Source organism: Fusarium mangiferae (genome assembly GCF_900044065.1).
Source record: "Fusarium mangiferae strain MRC7560 genome assembly, contig: FMAN_scaffold033, whole genome shotgun sequence".
Classification (NCBI taxonomy): domain Eukaryota; kingdom Fungi; phylum Ascomycota; class Sordariomycetes; order Hypocreales; family Nectriaceae; genus Fusarium; species Fusarium mangiferae.
Window position 1 is genome coordinate 40075 of NW_024573953.1, and position 17788 is coordinate 57862.

At 46.8% G+C, this 17788-nt stretch overlaps 6 protein-coding genes across 6 annotated transcripts in view; 4 read left to right on the forward strand and 2 right to left on the reverse strand.

Annotated features, from left to right (window-relative positions):
• Positions 1-2440: 2440 nt before the first annotated feature.
• FMAN_15444 (uncharacterized protein) lies at positions 2441-2989 on the forward strand (the record flags this gene model as incomplete). Its single annotated transcript, XM_041826169.1, has 1 exon — positions 2441-2989. One exon carries the CDS (start codon positions 2441-2443, stop codon positions 2987-2989), a length of 549 nt encoding a protein of 182 aa, XP_041691504.1.
• Positions 2990-4430: 1441 nt separating this feature from the next.
• Positions 4431-5234, reverse strand: FMAN_16274 (uncharacterized protein; the record flags this gene model as incomplete). The annotated part of the gene is made up of 5 exons (XM_041826170.1): positions 4431-4581; positions 4634-4708; positions 4770-4914; positions 4969-5104; positions 5157-5234. The coding sequence occupies 5 exons, from the start codon at positions 5232-5234 to the stop codon at positions 4431-4433; spliced, it is 585 nt and encodes a 194-aa protein (XP_041691505.1).
• Positions 5235-5608: 374 nt separating this feature from the next.
• On the forward strand, positions 5609-8388 carry FMAN_15445 (uncharacterized protein; the record flags this gene model as incomplete). Its single annotated transcript, XM_041826171.1, has 4 exons — positions 5609-6040; positions 6193-6513; positions 6587-6788; positions 6839-8388. 4 exons carry the CDS (start codon positions 5609-5611, stop codon positions 8386-8388), a joined length of 2505 nt encoding a protein of 834 aa, XP_041691506.1.
• Positions 8389-8508: 120 nt separating this feature from the next.
• On the forward strand, positions 8509-9591 carry FMAN_15446 (uncharacterized protein; the record flags this gene model as incomplete). Its single annotated transcript, XM_041826172.1, has 1 exon — positions 8509-9591. The coding sequence occupies one exon, from the start codon at positions 8509-8511 to the stop codon at positions 9589-9591; it is 1083 nt and encodes a 360-aa protein (XP_041691507.1).
• A 4033-nt stretch (positions 9592-13624) lies between these two features.
• Positions 13625-14766, reverse strand: FMAN_15447 (uncharacterized protein; the record flags this gene model as incomplete). The annotated part of the gene is made up of 2 exons (XM_041826173.1): positions 13625-14535; positions 14631-14766. The coding sequence occupies 2 exons, from the start codon at positions 14764-14766 to the stop codon at positions 13625-13627; spliced, it is 1047 nt and encodes a 348-aa protein (XP_041691508.1).
• Positions 14767-17290: 2524 nt separating this feature from the next.
• The window catches only part of FMAN_15448 (uncharacterized protein), a gene marked incomplete at both ends in the record, with an annotated part of 1042 nt that continues 544 nt past the window's right edge, over positions 17291-17788 (forward strand). Inside the window, 2 exons of the mRNA XM_041826174.1 lie at positions 17291-17357; positions 17408-17782. Of these exons, the coding sequence (XP_041691509.1) occupies positions 17291-17357; positions 17408-17782 (442 nt within the window). The remainder of the gene's footprint in view (positions 17358-17407; positions 17783-17788) is intronic.

Consider the following 17788-nt stretch of genomic DNA (forward strand, 5'->3'; position numbering starts at 1 on the left):
TAATGAAGAGATTGCGCGGCAGAACACTCTCATTGCGAAACTCGAGGAGGAACGGAGTGAGGCGATGAAAGATAATCGCTATTATCAAACACAGATCAGAGGACTCAAGACTACATATGATGAGTTGGAAGTYCGGGTAGATGCGCTCAGTACAAAGAGCGCGTTGGAGGCAAACGAATTGAGACGGAGGCGRCGTGTGAAGCAAAGGCGTTTGCGGCACGTGTAGTTGATAGGCAGATCTCACAGCTGGTCTGTGTGTTTCAGTCCCTTCCTTCAATATGCATGTATGACAGAGTAAATTGTACTGTATGATGGTTCTGCTGGTATGCTACGAACGAAGATAGGCAAAAGTGTGAAGCAAAAACAAGAGGGTATCGCTGAGCTTATGGTAAAGTACCGTAATAAGACTCTCTCGTCTATGCGGGGACGGATGCCTGCCCAGATTGCTGTTCCGGGGTGTCGAAAGCAGCACTCAAGAGACCCTAGACTCGGCCGCAAAGCTACAATACTCAGAACAAAGAGCACTGCCAGCCGTATCTTTAGACCATCCGCAGACGTGTTTGGAAGATTTTCAATGGATAACCTTTGCTGTCCCGGACGAGCCAAGGCCACCAGCGATTGCCTGCACCATCTATGTGCAGATCGTCGGTGTCTTCGCAGTTAACCTCAGGAGACCCAACTCCAAACCCAACTACACATTCAATGTATGGCAGTCCACGAGCTATCTACCAGAAATACGTCAAGTCATGAAAAGACTGGTATAAGGCTTAACCCCCGGGAACCTGGCTTGATGGTCACTAGTATCGAAAAGTAATGACTTGCCTTTTGGCTACCAAAAAGCAAGCTACAGCGGATATATCACTTACATACATCAGGGGTGTAAGTTGGGAAACCCTAGCTTTTAAGCAACTCCGGAGGTTTCCATTGATTTCCCTTGCGATCCAAATGTTGGCTCGGTCGCACTGCCTACGCATGTGACAAGTCTTGAGCCAACATACGATGTGGCAAAGTTCCCTACCCTAGGAATAACTCAAACGACTCCGGAACCCAGTTGACTCATGAAATTGATTAAAATAATGAACGGAAAGGATTTCTACAGCCTTTGAATAAGTCCTATGAAAGCTAACCTCGAATACACTTAAGTGAGTGTTCCCTTCCTAACTCAGACTGTCGTCGTCTTCTCATCAACATCATCATCACCAACGTCCGTCATTCGTCTTTTCCTCAAACGCTCCAAAAAGTTTTTGACTTGCTCGCGGCCTTCACTTGCAATCCGCCGTACGATCCTAGGGCGATCAAATAAGAACAGCGATAAGAGCACAGAATTGAGAATGAGTGCTAAGAAAACGATGAAGACCATAAATATCGCAAGCCCTTTACACTGACTAGCCTCATGCCAAAAACCAGCTGATTTCAGGAGAGGCCACCAGATTAACATAATGGAGATGACTCGGATGCAAAGGATAGTTGTGATGATTTCAAGTGAAAAGAGCATAAAGTCAGTACCACGACGAATCATGGATGGCAAAAGAAAGTTAAGGCGGCAATATGGAATTGCACCCCAGATATTCATCGGAAGAAAAATTGACAGAGATGTCAGGTAAATGCTGGTCTCCTGAATGTGGTTTGGATGGAGTGGATTGCCGTTCAAAGAGGAAAGCTCATTGTAGACGATTGCAGTAAAATACCAGGTACCGCCAGGGATACCAAGAAAGCATGCTACTCCGATCAACAGAATAAGACATCGAAATGTGAAATTGAATAGAACAAGAAGATTATTGTCAATTCTCATCTTGGGAATAAATAAAATGTGGAAATCGGCAAGAATTGTTGGAGTAGTTAGCATTTGTGAATTACGGCTTGGTAGTTAATATAGTGGTCTGAAGTCAGGATTGCTTGAATCAGGCTGCTCCCAGCAAGAGGTTTCATGAAACTCAAATCTGCAGGCCTCTTTCGACAAGGGTACCAAAACCAACACGGGGTGAGGATTGTATGGATCCTGGTGCAAGAGACGAGGGGTTGATCACGAGGCATGACAAGGGTAGTGAAACGAATCCTTGTAATAATGGAGGAGTAAACTAATGTGGCACTGTGAGATTGCATGGTTGTATCAATCACTCATGACCCACAATGATCTGCTTACGGAGAACTTTGTTTCTCGTATTCCTGCCCATGTCACAATACGTTCCGGAGTGCATGTTCGCGTGTTACAATACCGCGCTACGAAGCCAGTCTTCCAAACTCCTCTTTGCCAATTGACATTACCTAAGCGGCCCCACAAACACAGTCACGAGGTGTTTCGGCCATTTGTATGACATTTGTCTCCGCATAAGGGCATGTAGGCAGTTGGCTCTCCAAAATTGAATTCGGTGAAGACCATTTCAGATTAAACAATCATACTCTATCTAGCGTGAATTTTCGGTCGACCTCGTTCCTACTCATGGCCGCACGGAATACACCACATGACGACTCATCGTCAAACGCGTCGAACGATAGTGTAGTCCTTGAAAGAGTTGAGCTTCTATTCACTCGGATCCTCATTGATAGCCATGGAGACGCCAATGCGAAAGACGAGGATGGCACGACTCTTCTACAACATGCATCATATAGGGGCGACTACGAACTCGTAAAACTTCTCTGTGAGAAAGGTGCAGATATTGACGCGAGAGGCGACATGGGCATTACAGCATTGCATGAAGCGTCACTCTTTGGGTTTGACACGATCGTACAATTTCTGCTGGATCAAGGCGCACAAGTCGACGTGCAGAATGATGATGGCGATACAGCGCTACACCTGGCATCGGCAGCAGGCAACATGGCGATCGTGGAGCGACTAATTGAGAAGGGGGCAGACGTGAACGGACGAGGTCAGTTCGGTCGTGTTCCCTTGTGGTATGCACGACGAGAGGGACGCGATTGGGTTGCGAGGCTATTGCTGGAGAAAGGAGCAGACGTGCACGCACAAGATCAATATACCGTAGCATCTTGACGACAAAAAAGAAATTGACATTTGGTCATTCGGGCGTTATGAGCTAGGCGGGGTTGTGATGGGCGTAACGCTCTCAAGTTCAAGCAGCATCTCGAACTGTGTTGTGCCTGATCGCAGAGTGAAGCTATCTTTCTGCTGTTGATCCAAGTACTGAGGCGATTTGTTATTGGACCATTTGGTGGGACTCTTTCTTTCCATAGCGTATCACTAGGCTTGTAGTATATGTTCGCTATTTAACTAAGCTCTTGTTAATATGTTATGTTATGTATACTCTTCGTCCAGGGGGTCGTGAGCCCCACAAAGTCCCCTACTGGGGCACAGGACGTGCTGGGCTAAACTGTCTACAATCGCTGCCGTACTGATCCTCCCTCAGGTTATCAGCAAGACCTCTTGCGTCGGAGCCGTATACATGCTCGAGCTTGTTCTCTACTCATTCCCCCAAGAAGCACCTCTCTACTCGTAGCTGCCACTACAGTAGTTGTCGGTGAAGCACGTCCTAGGTCATCAATACAGCTAATCCTCGCAGAGCCTCCCTCCAGCAGCGCCTCCATCTAGTTCATCCAGCGAATCATAGGCACAAAGGCGTATTGCTTTCAAGAGGGCATCCCGTCAGCGGGAACTCATCCCTCTCCAGCCTAGAATTATCTTACACAGATAGATCAAGTAGCCTTTCATGCCCAAAGGTAGGAGGACCATGACCCCCAAGATTGCCATTAGCTGCAACCCCAGGGCTATGCATCTTTTGGGGGAAACCCTCGCAGGAGAAAACCTAAGGCGGCCAGAACGCTGCTCTGTAGACGAGGCAGTCGCCCCGTTCTACGATCTCCAAGTAAGCTCTGTACCGTTTGACCCAGCAAGTTATGTTCGGTGGTCTCATCCAGTGAGACAAATCGTCGAGGCCTGGTTGTGTCTCGGGCGACAGCCGAGGCTGCGAAAGAAAGAAAGGGGATCTCTGGGCAGTACACGACTGTCGCGCTGCTGACGGCTGCTGGTGATGTTCGGCAGTCGAAGCTGCAAAGGTCGGTCTAGGCAGCATTGAGCTGCAGATGTCGGTCGTACGGGAAAACCGAACAGGGGGTAGGGCACAAAGCCCATGATGCCGAAAGCTCGCGAAGCTCAGTGCCGTTGGGGACACTTGTCACGAAGAAAGGTCAACTCTCCAAATCCCTTTCTTCTGGCAGCTGTTAAGGCCCCGCTAGCCCCATAGCTGTCTTTGCTGCCATTTTTGCCTGTAAAAACTTTTTGGCCTAGCAAAACGCTAACAGCGGGTGCCAATAAAAAAGTGTTTACAGGAGAGAGTTTAAGCTCTTTGCTGAATACTTCGGAGAGGCTCATCCCATTTCGAAACTGTCTATTGATCCACAAGGATTCCGCCCCTCCCTTCTGTTAATAATATACTACAGTAAACCAAGGAATAAATCGAAGTAAAATACGTGAGTGTTCACCCAAGAAGATTCATCAACGATTCACCCGAGACTGATGCGGATCCCCCAAACTGGTCAGTAGATAAGTTCTGTACCCATGAGGGCGCTTCGGGGGTTGGGAGTATGTTTCCTCCTTCTCGAAGGGCAGAAACCGGGATAATATAAGCACTATGAGATGATGAGTTCAGTGTTACTTTAATGAGGAGGTGTTTTCTCATACCGATTGTTCAGATCGACCGAACTGAATGCGCCCACAACCTCTTTGAACGTCTGTTCAGACCAGTTGACTGAGTCCCTGTACACATAATACATCAGTCATGGAAATAAGAGGAGAATATATTTCTTTCTGGACTTACATCTTGTTTACTACTATGACGAGTTTCTCTCGTGGGTTGACCATACTACTGGACAACGTCACTGAAAGTTTCTCGGCAGATGGGCCCCAGCTAGATGAATCGGAAGCATCGACAACCCAGAAAGCAACATCTGGTGTCTGTCTTTCTAGAGCGAGGTGGTTAATATACAATAGAATAGGGAAAGATGCTGGCGACATACTCTGAACAGTAAAGGTTCCAGAAGGGGCGTAAAAGGATTGAGCACGTCCATTTTTCTCGAAGAATGGTACAATTTTCTCATACTGACTAATCCCCTCACTTTCCAGCTGCTTCAGTTGGGGAAGCTCAAGTCCGCACTATAGCGAGTTAGCATATACTTGAACCTCGATTACTTAGAATTGCGCCCACCTTGTAAATGAGGCTGCCGATCAGGGCTTTCTTGCCAGCCCCATCGTTGCCAAGAACACTGAGAGATTTTGTGCCCATGATGTTCATTTAACGTGGACTTTCCTACAATAAGACATCAGATTGTTTGGAATGCCCAGAATGAATGACGATGGGGCGGGGTAGAAAGGAAAAATTATTTGCTGAGTCATGCACGTGACCATCCCTCAAACAATGGGATTTATTCGAGGACTGACTTTTTGCCGAAAACACACTAACCATCCGATTAATCTACAACTTAGTGGAAGCTGTACTGCGGGGCGGCCCGTCCACTTTCTGCTGAATATTTCAGGAGGCTTGCTTTGTGAGATCACGCCACCAACAGCCGCAGTGCTAAAAAACGAGTCCAGCCGACGTCGTTATTTTTTGTATATCGTTTTATTTTCTAAGAGGTAGATCAAAGCCTTTTAATCATCATGAAGCATGTACAACGCTTCAAAGCCCGGATTCTTGGGCGGTCGGAGTCGCCACCCAAGCCGACACTTGAGAACTCATGCGCCCGCCTGGACGAGTCCTCAAGCAGTGTAACGGAGCCAACAAAATCCCGCACTACCACACATGGCCTATTCATATTAGCGGACAGCAAGCCAGATGAGGCAGGTCTCATGGGTTTTCCAGTAGACATTGTTGCGATTCATGGCCTTAATGGAAATGCAATCTCAACATGGCGACACGAGCCTGATGGCACCGTATGGCTTCGGGACCTCCTCCCCAATTTTTTACCTGGATGTCGGGTCTACACATATGGCTATCCTTCCAAAATATGGTCTCAATCGTCCGAAAGGGTTCAGGAGTATGCACTCAACCTTCTGGTTTCCTTAAGGGATATTCGGGAAAATTTAAATGCCGTAATTTACCTGATTCGCTCATTCAGCTCTAGTCTGACACCCTTCTTAGAGCAAACGATCTATCATATTTGTGTGTCATAGTCTTGGTGGAATTGTCTTCAAACAGGTGCGTATAACCACCAAGAGAAGAACACGAGATTGACCTATTTCAGGCGCTTGTTGCTGCTCACGAAAACGACGACCTTTATGGGGACGTACTGAAGTCTGTCCGAGGCGTCGTGTTTTTGGCTACTCCACATAGAGGAAGTAATGCAGCAAATCTAGCCAGTATTTGCGGTTCAATTGTCAATAGCTTCGCGTCTGCTGGATTAGGACCGAAAACAGTGAGGACTGACCTGCTCAAAACTTTAATATATGACTCGGATACGCTCCAAGACCTGACGATGTCAGCACGGAACCGTTTAGGCAATATTCACGTAGTTTCGTTCTATGAAACTTTGCCTTTGCCAATGGGCCCGCTGTCCTCCTCCTTGGTAAGTCTGTGTAGCACTACACGCAATAATCGTCTGTCAATGCCTTGGCAACGCAAGCTTACGTCAGGGACAGGTTGTCAGCCCTGCTTCTGCTATGCTTGGCATTCCATACGAAGAAGTAATTCCCATGCCAGAAGATCACAGAACTATTTGTCGTTTTCCTGGCGAGACAGAAAGCTACTTGAAAGTGGCGAGAGCTCTTCGAAGGATTGCCACTAAGTCCTCAAATGTCGGCCCAACAATCAAGCGCACCAGCACGCACTCATCTAATATTGGTAACCACCTCACGACTTGTTTTATTGATCAATCGCTGATTGTACTCAAGTCCTTAGTGACTTGGAAAGAACCTGCATGTTGCTTCTTAGTGATAACGATGTCGCGAAAGATGTTGAACCGCCCCCAAAGCCAGTCCCTGGCACATGTCAGTGGATTCGCGGCCACAGTTTGTTCGTCTCTTGGCTCGAAAAAGGTACCAATGCTCTCCTGTGGCTTACAGGTCATCCGGGCTGCGGTAAGACAATGTTGTCCTACTCGTTGGCCCAATATTTCGATGATGCCTGCAATAAGTCTCGGAATGTCCTCATCTATCTGTGCCAGAACAAGAACAAGCAGACGGATGCAAGGGCAGTACTCGTTGGCCTTATCCTTCAGATAATTCATCGTCATCGCTCGCTTGTCAGATATATTCGTTCAGCGTTTGAAAAACAAGGATCAAGCATCATTCAGTCCTTCGCCTCGCTCTGGCGTATTTTTCTTAGGATTACAATGGATCCCAAATCCGGGCCCCTCTATGTTATTCTAGACGCGCTCGATGAGTGTCAGAAGACATCATGTCATCAATTGCTCGTCTCGATATCTGACATGCTGACCGACTCTTCTCAGTCGATGAAGGGTGGTAGCAGGGTCAAGTTTCTTATCACAAGCCGACCATTTCTTCATCAATCCTATGCCAACAGCCAAAAAGTGTTTCAATCTCAAATATCAATCGATGATGACCAAACTGGCTACACTGAAGACCTTCAGACTTTCATCCAAGAGCGAATCCATGAAATTTCTCTCAACAGGCAATTCTCAAACGACATCAGGGACTTTTTATGCGAAGCGATAATGTCTAAAGCCGATCGGACTTTTCTATGGATTCACATGGTTCTCGCATCGATCGAGAAGAGTCTACTTACTTCGAGGAAAGAGTTCCAGAAGATTATAACCAGCATTCCTGAAGGCCTCGCCGAAATATACCATCGTTATCTGACTGCCATACCCTTGGATCATCAAGAGGACGCGTCAAAATTACTGAAGCTACTTTTAGCATGCTCCAGGCCCCTGTCTCTGGATGAACTCAACATCGCATTCACAATGGACCCTTCGTACACTACGGCTGAGTCGATCATGCAAAACTCTCATAACTCAATTGCTCACACTGTTCAGGGTATCCTAGGGTCTTTAGTAAGAGTCACAGGGCAACAAGTATCCTTGGTCCACCAGTCCGTGAAGGACTATCTCCAAGATCAATACATCGCTAGCATCGACAGCCCTCCTGCGATACGTATGGTCAATCCGCAAGGCTCCGCTCTACAGCTGGCTACTGTATGCATCCAATACCTTCTTCTTGATGATTTCACAGTCGACTTCTTTCCAACAAATGACTCGCCTACTTCGGTCATTGTAGAAGAAACAGACGTCTTTGGTGAGCTACCTCTGGGCGACTTTGAAGGCGACTTTTGGGACCACGAAGATCACGACCTGGACTCCAATACGTTGTTTCACGATCCCGCTATCCTGCATCCTGAAATCTGCGATTCATTGGTCTCAGACTATCCTTTTTACACATATGCATCCTTGCATTGGGCAGAACACTTCGCTAGATGCGAGTAAGATGCACCAGAAGAGCTCAAAGATTTTGCCAGATCACTACTGAATCCTGCCACAGCAAATTGCCGTAACTGGCTAAGCTTCTATCATGTAAAAGCTCCAACACCACTAGATGACGACCTCATGGACCAGAATCCAATCATCCTAGCATCACAGTTCGACTCATATACTGTCCTAAAAAGTCTGCTTCTTGATTGCGAGCCTTCTCAAGTCATTAAAAATCAGAGTCTTTACTGGGCGTCTCGACTTGGTCATGACCGCATCGTTACTGCTCTTCTACAGTCAGGTGCTGAACCTGATACGCGGCAGCTGGAGGGGCAGACAGCACTCACAGTGGCATCCGAGCACGGCAATCGATCCTGTGTCACAGCTCTGCTCGCAGACAGTCGAATCAATGTGAATGCTCCAGGCAGAAACGGACGGACTGCACTCTCGTTTGCCTGCGGAGGTGGACATGATGACATCGTCAAAGAATTACTGAACCAGAAAGCTTGCAATCCCGACGAACCGGATAATGCAGGAGCAACCCCATTCTTCTGGGCCGTAGGGGGAGGTCATCACTCAATCCTTTCCACCCTAGCAAGGCTTCGCAGTGTTGACATCAACCACCGGGACAAGACAGGACGTACAGCTGTTTCATGGGCTTCCGGAGACGGCATGGCCGACACCCTCATACGACTACTAAAATTTCCACGCATTAATATTAATGTCAAAGACAATAAAGGGAGATCGCCTCTCTCATGGGCAGCAGGAAATGGTTGTACGGATGTAGTTGAAACACTCCTCGCAAGTCCAAAGATAGACAAGACGAGCATCGATAACGACAACAGAAATGCGATATCATGGGCCAGTGCACGAGGCCACTGTCAGGTTCTCGTCAGGCTTCTCGAAGCAGGCTGCCCAGGAGTCGATGCCGAAGATATCGATGGATGGACGCCTCTAGCATGGGCTATCCAGACTGACTCGCCCGATACAGTTCAGGCTCTTATCAGTGACGAAAACGTTCTGATTGAACGGCGTGATAGAGGTGGAAGGACTGCTTTGTCATGGGCTGTTGAATATGGACATATAGAGATTGTTAAAGTGCTTCTTAGAGCTGGCGCTGACACTCGGACACAAACTAGGAGTGGAAGAACCCCAGCGATGATAGCTAAGGACTTCGACAGGGATGACATAGTAAAAGAACTCGAGGTGTATGGGCCATAGTGTCATAAGAGACAATATATTATAGTTATATATAGTTTGATATCGATCACAAGAGTTAATTCTTGTAATATTTATGCGATATCAGTTAATAAAAACGACAACTGTCCCAATCTAACCTCGGGGGAACTTACCACAATTTCGCGTGATCGTGGGGAAAAACTTTCTGGAAGGGCAGTCGATCAGTTGCGCGAGCACCAAGAGTGAGCTCCGTAGTTGAAGAAGCTGATCCTTGGTGAAGATGGACGCAATAAATTGTTCATTAAAGTCATGCGCTCTCTGACCAAAGTACGGCTAGGGCTTACAGTAACTTTGCTTCAAAGGCATGAAGTCAAAAAGTGGGAGACTGGGAGTTAGAAAAAGACAAAAACGGTATACATGAAGGGGCGCACAGCGTGACTGTCATTCATGGTATCTTTTATAAATGCCGTAATGAGGCCTTTATCTACCTAGAAGAGCCGTATAAGGTAGTTCCACCACCCTCCAGACCATAGTCTATTTCCGCATCAGTCATACTAGACAGGCCTAGATTGTGGATCGTCCAATTTGCCTTTGCCGCGCCGTAAATTCAGTCTTCCACTAGATAACGGTCCTACGAAATCCGGGCCATCCTAGCTATCTCCGCAAGCCCCTCCAGCTTCACGATGCTCTTCGGCAGATACCCATTCATATCTGCATCCTTCACCAAGCTTGCCTTGTTGCAAACTCAGCTCAATCAATATAGGAACTGTATTGAACGAAACTCTCATCAATCATTCCAATGGTATGCAGTGGTCACAGTTCCATGAACATCTGGAACGTCGCCTTCCTCAAGATGGATTATCTAAGACTAATCATCTAGCCATCGTTTAGCCGTAGCCAGAAAATGCAATCGTGAGGGTGCGCGGTTGCTAGATTGAACGCCGCCACTAAAGTTCTCCGCCAATATTCTGTGTGATAGAGTGATTTAAAGGGCATCGTCGGCTACTCATGCAATTCTTAGAGATTTTGTCTCGCTTTGGTAAGGGGGGAAGGGGGTATGTAGGTGGCGGGCCAGGTCGAGGAGGAAGCTGACTTAAAGACATGATGGAATGTGCCAATCCAAATCAAGGGGCAGAGTAGACAGGGGCTTTCTCGACAGCAAGTTTTGGGTTGCCACTAGATTCTATACCCATCCTTATTCTTCGCTGGAAAGATAAATACGTCTCATGCGAAAAGGGAAGTGACGCAAATGGTATAGCTCAAACTCTACAGCCATCATGGAGTCCAAAAAAGGACCTTCTTCCGGACTCTATGACGCTTCGTACTCTGTAAGCGGTGGGCATGATACCACTATTCTTTATCCGCTCAATTTGATTACCAGCATTACACGTTAAGTTCGGGCCCAGTACAGTATTCATCGGGGCTACGGCGAAGAAAATCATTAGCCCAGCAGCCACATCATTTCAATTACACTAACATTATGCAAAGCCAACAAGTATGGATGAACTATCATCTTGCTTCTACTTCTATCTCTGATCGTTTTTTCTGTACCTCCAATCTCCGACCATTATTCTTTCGACCATATTGTCACGCCTAGCGTGATGTGCGCAAACAATCAAGACGGCTAAGTCTCTTTCTCCTTCTCAGAAACGCATTCTAGAGATGGAAATTTGCAGTCTGATCAAGGTACGCGCTCTGAAAAGCCATGGGGTGGTCATTCTGGCACATAATCTAATCACTAACAGAGTCGGGTGCGCCTCCTGTACGTAGTGGATTAGAATCAGTAGAGGAGCAGTGCTGTCGAAAGTGGGGTTTGAGCCCCAAGCGTCTTTACGCCGCGTCTAGGACTCAGCTAGTTCCTCAACCACATTAGCAGAACCCGTAGGGTACCGGTCACCTGTTAGATTATGGCTTAAACTCAGGCGCCACCGGGTCGCTGCTTTAGCCTATAATCTTTTCTTGAATAAGTAATAGCTCGCGAGCACATCATCATAGATTTTGAGTAAGATTAATACTGATTCTTCATCAAACCTGCCTCTTTATGGTCTCGTTTCATTGTGGCATTAGAGTTTGGTATAAACTGGTCCCATGGAAAGTAATCAAAAAGATGAGATTGAATCTAGTTGTTGTTATAGCATACGAGTAAGATCGCTGACGTTACCGATTGTTGTAATCGATGATGTCTCGACTCGATACAATCGTACCAACGGACTATAGATTGGTATGACAGAGGTTCATGTTAGAAGTTTAAGGCCTATAAATACGAAGTACGCATTACTTCATTGAGGAGGTCCACACATTCTCCAGCTCTTGGCAACTACAAGCGCTTTCATCCCTCAAAATCATCAAGATGATTGACAAAAACCAAAACATCAGTATTGAACCCAGAAGCTCGCTATACATTCACACAAATATAGTCCAGTCAAGAGACATATCTAATTGCCAGCAAATACGCGTGAGTATATAAAGGACTCGATAGCAGTCAGCTAACAGGTGGACTTCTAGGATTCTGGCCAACCATCGGTGGATACTTTGAAAAACTTCATCCATCTTCAGAATACCGCTCTATTGACACTCGAAAAATCTGCGAGGCTACTAAGAGAGTCTATCACTCTGCTCCAACAGCAAGCAGAAGGAACTCGAAACAGCACATGCAGTTCAACTGAACAAAATCCTACAAACAATATAGACTCAAGACTTACCATTCAAACTAACCCACTGAGTTATATGGGCTGTGCCTTAACTAATCACGTCGATAAGCAGAACTTTCAAATGCAGACATATGATATAGATAACATCAGCGTGGGAAACAACAGCCAACAGATGATAATCTTGGAGGGCGGAGGTTTAGTGAGGGCGAGAAATATAGTGATAGGAGATAGATCAGTGCAAATTATCGGTAGGGTCTCTGATGCCACGTTACAGAAAGTTGTCAGGAGTTGGACTCGAGATTTGTAAATAGCATTGTACAGTACAACAAGAGATACAGTATCTTCTACTAAAGAGGAATGCTTATTATACGAAGATAATATATGATCTTACACAACTCAAGAGCTATCGAATGTAAGCCTGGCATAAATTATTTCGTAATCCGTCACTTGTAAGCTTTCGCTACTCCCCTATTGAGACCCAGTGAGTAGATGTAAGGTTTCTAAATTTGTTGAGCTTTTGGCATAACACTATGACCCCAAACCACAGTGCCACCTTCCTTGTACCTGGTATGTAGGGATCCTGAAACGAGAAAACAAGAATCGGCATTGGCTTGCCGAAGGCGATGTCAAGATCTCGCGAAGCTCAGTGTCATTGGAGACACTTGTCACAAAGAAAGGTCAACTCTCCAAGTCCCTTTATTCTGGCAACTGTTAGAACCCGCTAGCCCCACGGCTGTCTTTGCTGCCACTTTGACCTGTAAAAACTTTTTTGGCCTGGCAGAGTGCTAACAGCGGGTGCCGATACTTGATTGAATTGAAAAAGGCCAACGAGTGAGAGGTCAGGAGTTTTAATTAGTCACATAGAATTTGACTTTGGTGAGGAAATTTCGGTAATTTATGAGATTCTAGTTGATCCCTTGTGATATACTTACCTTGTTCCCAATACTGCGATGGCGTTTTGTAATCCCACTTGCTGTCTAGTAACGACTTTCATAGAAATTTGCTAGCAGCGCAAGAGGTAAATTTATCACGGTCGCTACTTCTTCCGGTACATAAAATGGATGATGGCACAACGCAAGGAGATGATCCTTCAATATGTAGAAGAAAGGCATTTTGCTATACATTTCTGACTATGCCGGGCCGTCTCCGCCTATGTATGTAGTTATATCTTCCTTAGTTACAGCAATCTTCATTTTCGCTCGCGTGCTAAATATTACGGAGTTTTACGATAGGTAAAGTGAACCGCTCCCGAGGTTGGATCTGTGCTGGCGACATATGACATTGAGACTCCTTGTATTGCTATTCAGTAAACGAGATCTAGAACCACAAGGACCCATGTACCCTCAAATTTGTATACAGGCAAAGCTGACGGCCCCAAAATTCCACAAGCCTTACTCTTGACAGCGTTGGGCTCGAAACGTAATCTACTCGCTCTCTTTGCCAACGTCCTGCTGACCAGAAGGCGTTAAATTTCGTGAGGTCGTCTCAGCAGAATGCATTGCAAGTCTCAAAGACCCACTCTTCGAGCTTTCGGCATCACTCCCAGCATCCGCAGGTTGGTCAGCCCACCCCAAACCTCCTTCGTTGGTTTGAGGATCATACACCAGCTTCCCAATAGCCGGTTTTTCAGTGTCGACCACTAGCAAATCTTTATTGCTGCGTCCAAGAAGCCCATAGACCTTGACCTCGCCCTCGTGGATGCCAAGGACAGCGCTAGTACCAGCATAGGTGGCGTCATCCTCATAACCCGTGCGATTACAGAAAACCACAATTACCTCAGATTGGTTCTCTGAGCGGATGACAGACTCTAAGCGGAAGACCCAGTGTTCCAAAGTTTCCATATCAGGTTTGTTTGGTTCACGGCTGAAGTGTCGAGGCTCATCCTTGGTCATCTCAGCCAGTAACACAATCAATAAGTTTGGTTGAGCCCTCAAGACACAAGTGGCAAATTCGAACTCATGCTGCAATGCCGAGGGTAGAATGAGTTCCATGTCTGAGCTGATACCCATTAAAACCATACCTAGTTTGGGAGTAGGCCGGTTGAGAAAGTTGTCCTGTCCACTTCTTGCCCACCTCTCGTCAATAGAAGCAAGAAATATTTTGCGGTAGTTTGCAACAGTCTCGCCTTCCCGGTTGATTACAAGGGCTGAGTTATAATTTTGTGGTAGGGAAGTTGACGTGTCAAGCGCTGATGCATTGTGGACCTTTTCGGGGTATCCAACAACAACAGTACAGTCATATTTGAGGGCGACTGTCCTGGCCCATAGTGAGGTGATTTCGGACCCAGAAAATTCTAAGAATGGCTCAATGTCGTTTAGGCTCTTGAAGTTGTGCCCTATGTCATAGTTAGACACTAGCATAGGGCCATGCAGTTTCGTTGTCTAGATTGTCGTAGAACAAACTCAATTCTTGGGTAAGAAGACGACGTACCTGAGAATGCTAACTCTGGCAAGATGAGAATATCTAGTCCTTCTGTCTTCCCTTTTGATAAGACAGCATCAGCGCGGTTCAAATTATTGTCGACATCGCCCAGTTGCGGAGCAAATTGTAAGCAGCCGATGCGCATTTTGGTGATTCAAGCAACGAACAGTTCTAACACGTGGTGATAAGGTAAGTCGGGGCTGGAGGAAGTGTATTCGAAGTCCATGCTTTATCTCCCACGAGATTATTATATCTGTCTTTCTATATCTTTCTTGCGCCACGGATGAATCCGTTTTTGTCGATGAGTTGCATAAACTAAACCGTAACCATATCCGGCTATACACCAGCATCCGAACCTTAAGTACCCGAACCTAAAACTCTTCGAGAAGTTTTGGCCCATCATAAGATTTCACGGAGCACGAATAAACTATGTAATGGATCTCAAGATATGTTTCAAAAGTATCTAGGCTTGCTGAACCTGACTATAGTGACGTTTAATATCAATTTCTGATGTTGAAAAGCATCTCACGTATGTCCTGATTCCTAAGGGATCGTTACCGCGAGAAAAGGAGGCCGCATCCGTAATCAATGATTCTTCCCTCGTCCTCCTCACATGCGATCGCACTTCTCGCTTCTCACTACTAAGCCACTTTCTGAAAGACCACCAATAACCTCCCCTTGGTCGGATGAACAGATTTGTAGACAAATAGCACGTCAGTTGAATTTAAACCTTCGGAAGTGCTTGTAGCCGGGTGGGGGGAGGGAAAGGGAGGGAGGCCGATGGAATGTTGCCTGTCATTCAGTCATCCATTTCAGAAGCTTTCCTATGAGGATTGAATTCAAGCTTCGTTCATGCCCATGTTTTTGGCTTAGCAAGGGAGATCTGAAACTCTATTATTCAGTCATGATATGTACTCCACTCCAGCATTCCAACGCACTAGCACCATCGTCATAGAAGAACGACGGTAAACCAGAGGAGCCGAAACAACAATGAGTTTCAAGGTAAAGATTGCGAAGCAAACAGCTTTCGGCCCTAAAGCAGTCATGTGTTCAGCGGAAGAAGTCATCCTGTCCTCACGATTTACTGATGTCACACGAGAGGATTGGATTTTCGGACTCATTGCCATGCGTAATAGGATAAAAGGACTAGCCTTTGCGACACCACCGCTTTTGTTCTCGTCTGGCCTCGATCTTAGACTTCATAGATCCGTAGTGACGTTGGTTACGTATTATGATGATCTAATGGTACCTTACGTCATACTTCGAGCGGCTCAATCTGTTTGGAATGCAGTAGTCTGGTAGACGGCTGTTTGCTCTAGGTTGCTTTTAAGTCGCTGGAGAAGCTCTGCCTCTTTATGTACAAGCCCAAGACCCAACCTGCCTTTTCCCTGTGTATTAAGCGTGACTCAACCGGTTCGGCATGGCCTTTTTCAGTCAGGAGAAGCGTAGTGACTGTACGAGATGAGCAGGGGGGAAACTTCTCACCATCTATCTCTGTGGTGTACCCGGCATCTATAGTTCCTGGCCTTGATCCATGACAAGGAAAACACGTCCAAAAATTGGGACTTGACTTACGAGTATTGGGCGCGGTGTCATTCTTTGTTTGCACCTCAGCAACGAGGTGCACACCTAGTAGCTCCCTTGTGTATACTGCTGCGGTGGCGGCGGCATGCCTCTACCATCCTTTATTCTTGTGAGAATCGAAGTAATCACAAATCCTCCGGATCGGCAGGCAAGGGAGAATGTCCATCAGGCTGGCAGCCTCCATCTCGAAACATATAGCACCCAGTTGCCGAGTGATTTTGTCTCTCTGAGTGCCATTCCTCATGACTTGGTTGCCTAGACGATCGTGTTGTGATGCATCACCAGGTTATCCGTACTCCGCCTGCTCCCGCTAGGACTGACTGAAGGAGATGGATGAGAGCGCCGAGCACGGGTACGTCTGTCGAGTTCCTTCAGAGCTCGACGATTGAGGCTGACCTTCGAGAGTCTATCGTAGAACTCAGGGGGATATTCCCAAGACGCCCAGGCTTCACGTTCGATTTCGCTTCTTGTCTTAGCCTTCTTCGCTGGAGGATCGATGGCGGCTTGCGGAGACTCGTCGTCACGCTGTCGCTTTCGGTTCTGTGGTCTTGCCATGAGTGACCCATCGTCGAATGTCAAATGGGAATGGGAGATAAGGGATATTTGGACCGCCGTAAAGGTCGCCGCGTCGTGTTGGTYRWTTGCGTTTGAGCTGGCGCTGCAGGCAGCAGTGTGACAGTTGTTGGTGGTGGTGTAGGAGAAGGKTTTGATTGATTGGAAAGGAATGTTCAGTTATCCATGCGGGTCGGCACTTTATTCCTCCGGCAGGCCGTTAACGCATGTTCCTGAGGTGGGTCGATGGGTTACCCTCATTCCCCTCAGACGCTGCTATCCAATCATCAGCCGCTTGGGTAGGAGCCACGCAAATGCACAGCACGCCAGCGCAAAAATCTGCCGACGGCCAGCAAGAACTTTCGCGCTTTCATGTGATTTGGTGTATTTGCATCGACCCCACCCTCATCAGTCTCATTGTTGAAGGCTATCTTCTTTTTACAACGCTCTCGAACCAAGATGAAGGTATGGCTCATCGCATGGCTGAAAAAAAGAAAAAGGGGTTGTATGCTCACGTTAGTGATTCATAGATCATGATTAGGGATAAATATCGCGTCGATTACAGGATCGGCAAGGGCGGTTTCGGCCTTGTGTATGCGGGTACGTTTGGTTCGTGACTTCATGCTGATGGCGCGAGACTGACCTTCCAGGAACCGATGTTGATACCAAAGAAGACGTTGCAATCAAGCTGATGCGTGATCGAAGAGGACCCTACATGCTTGAGGACGAAGCAAATACTTATCGAGCCCTTGCCGGCGGAGTCGGAATTCCTCAAGTCCTTTGGTTTGGCCATGAGTGTGATTACTACGTTTTGGTTCAAACACTTCTTGGCCCGTCTCTGGAGGACTTGTTGAACTACTGTGGTCGGCGYTTRTCGCTCAAGACTGTCCTCCTTATTGCGGACCAGGCAATTTCTCGAATCGAGTACATYCATTCCAAAGGCTTTCTCCATCGCGATATCAAGCCAGACAACTTCCTCATGGGAGTCGGCAAGCAAGGCAACATACTGTACACCATCGACTTTGGTTTAG